The following is a 6,046-nucleotide window of genomic DNA, read 5'->3' as shown; positions in this document are numbered from 1 at the left end:
TAAAAGCGAGTACAGTCTTTATCTCACGTGAGTGTACAATACAAAATATAATTTGTTGTAGATGTCCGTTTTTTCACTTCTTTATTGGTTAATTTAATTTTGTTGCATTATTGTATGTTATACACAGCCAAGCACCAGACCACTGTGTCCCTGATAGTTTACAGTAGTTTTACTGTACAATTTCAACTTCACGTTTTCCATCTCCTAAACAAAAAGCCATATCAAATTTGCGAATAATTAATCGATCAGACCTGAAATTATGTTTGTAGTGCTGAACCTGAACAGTCTGCAGAAAATCTCACACTGTAAAGCCATATAATTTTATACAATCAACTCTCACTGTAGTTTAGGAAACACATCTTATGAATGCCATTTATTGTTTGTCAGTGATGAAGCAGCTTTTTGCTTATGAACTACTGTACTGTAATTAAAGACTATCATATCCTGTACACCCACAGCAGTCTGGACAATATGGACACTGGACACAACAGACATATCCATACAAAAGATTATTATAATTTTTTTATAACACATTTACTCAATCATCTAGCCAAAGTTTTGGCATTCTAAATAAGGTACAACACACATTACAAGTAAGGGGAGTTACGTAATCGGATTACTTTTTTCAAGTAACTAGTAAAGTAAAGCATTACTTTTAAATTTAAGTATGGAGGTATTGTGTGCACTGTCTGAACATGATGTAGTTCTAGACTAAATGTGAATGTGCATTAATTCATCCCACTCTCCATAAAAAAATGCAAATTTAGTATTCAGCCAAATTATTTAAAACAATGAAATGCTAACTCAGTATATGAGGCAAAACTCTAATAATTAAATACACAAATGTATCTAATTCCATTTTATTAACTAATATCTTTGCTGCTGACCTTTGATGATCCAGTTCAACTATACTAATAAGCAGAGATGGTTTTAGATGAACTGACAATTCGGTTTCATAGTTTTGTATTGCTGAAGTCTTGAACCTTCCGGTCTTCTACTGTACAGACGTGAATTTACTTCTCCTTCAGCCTGAGGTTTATTCATTTTTGGTGTGAAAGGGCTTTTACAGTTGCTATAAATATAACTTCTTATATTAAAAACAATTCAATTTTCATATTTAAAAAAGTTACTTGAAAGTAAAGCAAAAGTACAGTACATAAGCATTACTTTCCATAAAAAGTAACTAAGTAACGTAATTAGTTATTTTTTTAGGGAGTAACTCAATATTGCAATGCATTACCGTACTTATAAAAGTAAATTTCCCCAACACTGACTGGTTCATCGTATGAAGTTAACCTCACATTGCCATTTCAAAAGACAAAAAGGTCCACAAATATGTTAAAATATTTTATGATTTTAAGCATTTCATACAAAAATGATCCATCAAAGGATAAGTCATTTTGGTACCATAAAATACAATTCAAATCTTGTTTTGATATGTTCTAACAGATATACAAAACACTGTAAAAATGCCCCTAACAATAGCAGATTTCTATCGTAACAAAACTGAAAACATTTCAAATACAATCTCATGTTTAAAATGAACAAACTGGCTAATCAGGAGCGATACAAACACTTTATGACTGTAATAATGCAGTATAAATGTAACTGAGCTTTACACTAGTGTGTTAAATGTTATAATAGTGCAAATATGGGGAAGTCGTGGCCTAATGGTTAGAGGGTTGGACTCCCAATCGAAGGGTTGTGAGTTCTAGTCTCGGGCCGGACGGAATTGTGGGTGGGGGTAGTGCATGAACAGCTCTCTCTCCACCTTCAATACCACGACTTAGGTGCCCTTGAGCAAGGCATCGAACCCCCAACTGCTCCCCGGGCGCCGCAGCATAAATGGCTGCCCACTGCTCCGGGTGTGTGCTCACAGTGTGTGTGTGTTCACTGCTCTGTGTGTGTGCATTTTCGGATGGGTTAAATGCAGAGCACAAATTCTGAGTATGGGTCACCATACTTGGCTGAATGTCACTTCACTTCATACTGATAAAAAAAGACAAATCTTTAAAAGCAGCAGGGAGCTGGGAGTACAGGCATCTATATGTTCTTACGGACAGCAAAGAGATAATACAGCGCAAACACAGCTGTCAGTTTAAAACGCCCTTCAGACACGACAGTAGGAGTTTCAGCATTGATATTAAAGGAATAGTCCACGAAAAAATTAAATTCTGTCATGAATTACTCATGTTTGTGTTGTTCCAAACCTGTAAAAGCCTTCTATCATCTTCAGAACAAAAATTAAGATATTTTTGATGAAATCTGAGCGCTTTCTGACCCTCCATAGACAGCAACACAACGGACACATTCATGGCCCAGAAAGGTATTAAGCACAAACTTTTAATTTTTGGGTGAACTATGCCTTTAAGGCAATACCTAATGTTTTTTTTTTTTATGAATAACTTATATATATATATATATATATATATATATAAACAAACCCTAACCGGTTTGGAATGACACTGTTTTCTTTGAGATGAAATGAGCTAAAATCCACAAACTTGTTTCAAAACTCTCTTTTTTTAATTATTATCCAGACTCTTCTGCTTTTCCGTTGCGTCTGCGTGTCTCGAGGCTGGATTCGTGCTCGGTCCTGGAGGTCATGGTGGAGCACACTTTGATGTCCTCTGGGCTCGTGCTGTTATCACTCAGGTCTTGTGTGACCTCTTCTCTCGGCCTCTTCCACGAGGGGCGAGTAGCAATCCAGAGAACAAGACCACCAAATGCAGCAATGAGCAGCCCAAGAACATTTACCAAAACAGCTTCCGGTGGAGAGTCTTTATAAGCAGGGCTCTTCCTGTAAGACATTACAAACAACACTAAGAAACACCTTTACTATGCACAGATATGCTTTGGCTTTTAAAGCGCACAGGCACTGATTACATGTCACGCACAGATCCAGGACTCTGCATGGTGTGTGTTGTCTGAAGCTGTACTTACAGGCTAAATATGAGTTTCTCTGTGATGCCCATGAGAGCTGTGGCTATAACACTGATGAAGATGAACAGGCCACTGTAGATGTGTACAGGCATAAGAGCAGCACGCACGTACACCGGAGTTACAGGAATCAGATAGACGGTAATGCCCATAACTATCTAATAAATAATAAGAGAGAGGGGAACACATCATACACAAAAGGGCTCTAACATAAATGTTACAAGATTTCAATTACAACATACACACACACTCTACTGGTCAAAGGTTGGGAATAATTACCATTATTTTTTTTTTTAAACATAGGAATTTTTCTGTTCTAAAATGCTGATTTGCTGCTCAGAACAAGTAGGATTGAAAAAAACTAATACTTGTATTGAACAAGGACATATTCAACTGATTAAAAGTGACAGTAAAGACATATATATATATATATATATATATATATATATATATATATATATATATATATATATATATATAAAGTAATAAAAAAATATATTAAAATGACATTTTCAAATAGGAAACTATTGCTCGACTTACTTGCAATGATATTTCACAATATTACTGGTTTTGTATAAAACATTAAAAACTGATAATAAAAAAATGCAGCCCCGAACATAAAGGACTTCTTTCAAAAACGTAATAAAAAATGAATAATAATAATTATTTCAATCTTTTGACTAGTAGCGTTTAGGGTAGATAACAGATATCATTTAAACAATGTACTGAAATCCCAAAGACTATTTCACTAGTCAGGGTGGAAATGGTGTGAATTAGACGAATCATTTTGATGTAGGTGTGGAAGTAAACCTGTGCTGGGTAGAGTATGACAGCAGCCAGACCAATCCAGCTGTGCAGGCTGTACATGTTGGGGATGTTCTTTGCATTGTGGAAATCAAACACAGCCACCACAGAAATGACAGCCAAGATGAAGGCCATAATATTCAGCCCTGCGTGGATCAGCTTCATCATCTGCTTGCTGCACCTCCAGGTCCATGGCAGCCGATACACAACAATCGCTAAAGAAGTAGAATTATTATTTTTTTATATAAACAATGCAATATTGACTCAATCCAGCAGTGTGAAATAAAACATTTAACATATTTGTAGAGCGATGATTCCCCCCCACCCCCCCCCCCCCAAAAAAAAAATTATGGCCATTTTTATACACATGTATGCTCAGCAGGGGCCACGGCAACCCCTGTATAAACTCTGGCCACCCCTAGGATTATTTGCAGTGGGTACTATTAATTTAAATGCAGAATGTAAATTCACAATAGTTTAAGAAGTGGAAAAAAGTGCAGCACCTGCTGCAGCCACAGTTTTGCGTCTCTGAGCAACATTAAAGTGTTTCGTTCCTGAATGAATGAACCATTTAAATGATTCGGTTCAATCGCAATGACTCACTTATTAACAGTGACTCGCTGCCACCTATTGGCGGTTTTAATTTCACATTTTATGGAACCTTTTCATTTTTTAAATAATTTCAAACATCAGTTTTCAATAATTTATCTTTAAAATATCAAAACATTTTTTATTAATTTGTAACTGCAGGTTAAATTATTCCATGTTCCACGGAGCTGCATTAAACAGTGTGTAAAAACATCTAAATGGCACTTCAGATGCAGCTTCTGTTTTATCTGCATTGCAAAGATACATTTTGTTGATAATGATTGCATTTGCTTGGTAAAAGCCCAAATGCAAGTATTTGACCTAAAAGATGGTGCACACTTTTAGAATCAATGGTGTAAAGGTAAAAATAAAATTTAAAAAATCAGGTGTCAGCACAATTAAAAATAAGATATCAGCACAATAACACTCAGCAAAATAGTCTAATTATCGTTATCGATAAAATTTTTTTCTTTATTTTAATGTGCCACCCCAAAATTTACTGTGGCCTCATTTGGCCACCCCTGTTAAAATTTTCTGGGGGCGCCACTGGTATGCTGGTTGTTATTTTAAATGCATTGCAGCTAACAGGAAACGTTCATAGAACTTTGGCCAAGATTCGTGCCAGCTATAAACAAACGTTTATCCAGTTATGTGGTCTTTAAGGTTATTTGGTCTTTATAATGTTCTCGAAACGTTATTTATACATCATGGAACGTTTTTTCTTTGGTTCAGCTGCACGGTCCTCTAATAGGTCTATGTTCATTTCACATTACTCTGTAAATTTTATATATATAATTTTCAGTTCATGGATATGTCTACTAACAAGATTACAAAATTAATCGGGTGCATTAAATAATAAGGACATACGAAAAAAAAAAAAACTTTCCATAATGTTTGTAACTTATAAAATGGTACGTCCCCTGAATATTTGTTTGCCCTAACGTTCGCAGAATGGAACGTTTTTGTAACTTAATAGGAACGTTAGCACAACGTTCTACACATTTTTTTGTTTTTCCTTGTTTTTGTTTTGTTGGATGAGTTGAAAGAAGAATTGTAAAAGTTTCGAATGGATTTCGCTAACATATTAACGTTAGCCCCTCGAGAAGCCGAACAAACATTTGTCGAAATCTAAAAATTAAACAACCTTCCCTATCACACCAAATTATCAGAAAAAAAACAGCATAACTTAACATTCACGTTATATAACTAAAATGGTTAGGCTAGTTTATGAGTACCGTTAGTTGTGTAGTTTTTAAATCGTGCTCAAAGACGCAGGAATGCGAAACATCTGGCTGCTGATTGAAGTGTAAACACTCAAACTCCTCACCGAGTCCCTGAAGAAAAACAAAGCCGATCAGCATTAACAACGGGTGCCAGTTAAACTCCGCCGACCCCCCGTCCCAGCCAAGCCCCTCTCTGAAGTGTAGGACCCAGGTTAACGCCAAGGCGATCGACACAATCCCGAGCGCCAGAGCCAGAGAGAAGACGATGAGAAACTGCTTGTAGTCGTCCATCCTCGCAGTCTGCTGTGGACTCATGTGACTTCAGCAGGCCAGAGACCCAAGACAAGACGAGAGGGGGCTGGATCCCTTCTACACTGTCTCACCTAAACAAGAGGCTCTATCTTAAACCCTAGTCAGCTCCCTATCTGGGCAGCATCACTGGAAGTGAAAATCAGCTTCGGAGGATGCATGTCATACCCAAAATGCAGTCT

General features: G+C 36.6%; 1 protein-coding gene across 1 annotated transcript; it reads right to left on the bottom strand.

The window, feature by feature from the left end:
- Nucleotides 1-2,385: 2,385 nt before the first annotated feature.
- On the bottom strand, nucleotides 2,386-5,925 carry cybrd1 (cytochrome b reductase 1). The gene is made up of 4 exons (XM_026218650.1): nucleotides 5,660-5,925; nucleotides 3,751-3,959; nucleotides 2,944-3,098; nucleotides 2,386-2,800 (listed from the first exon to the last, which is right to left on the bottom strand). The coding sequence occupies exons 1-4, from the start codon at nucleotides 5,868-5,870 to the stop codon at nucleotides 2,533-2,535; spliced, it is 843 nt and encodes a 280-aa protein (XP_026074435.1). The 5' UTR covers nucleotides 5,871-5,925; the 3' UTR covers nucleotides 2,386-2,532.
- Between the last annotated feature and the right edge of the window lie 121 nt (nucleotides 5,926-6,046).

The sequence above is a fragment of the Carassius auratus genome, chromosome 34, assembly GCF_003368295.1.
Source record: "Carassius auratus strain Wakin chromosome 34, ASM336829v1, whole genome shotgun sequence".
In the NCBI taxonomy this organism is placed as follows: domain Eukaryota; kingdom Metazoa; phylum Chordata; class Actinopteri; order Cypriniformes; family Cyprinidae; genus Carassius; species Carassius auratus.
The sequence above is the reverse complement of the archived record's forward strand: the minus strand, read 5'-3'. Positions and strand labels throughout refer to the sequence as shown.

Bases quoted from the DNA above. Each gene is read 5' to 3' on its own strand.
- cybrd1 (XM_026218650.1), bottom strand. From the start codon at position 5,870: ATGAGTCCACAGCAGACTGCGAGGATGGACGACTACAAGCAGTTTCTC. The intron at 3,960-5,659 runs GTGAGGAGTTTG...CTACTTCTTTAG, and splicing joins TGTTTTTCTTCAGGGACTCG to CGATTGTTGTGTATCGGCTG. The intron at 2,801-2,943 runs GTAAGTACAGCT...AATGTCTTACAG, and splicing joins GAGAAACTCATATTTAGCCT to GAAGAGCCCTGCTTATAAAG.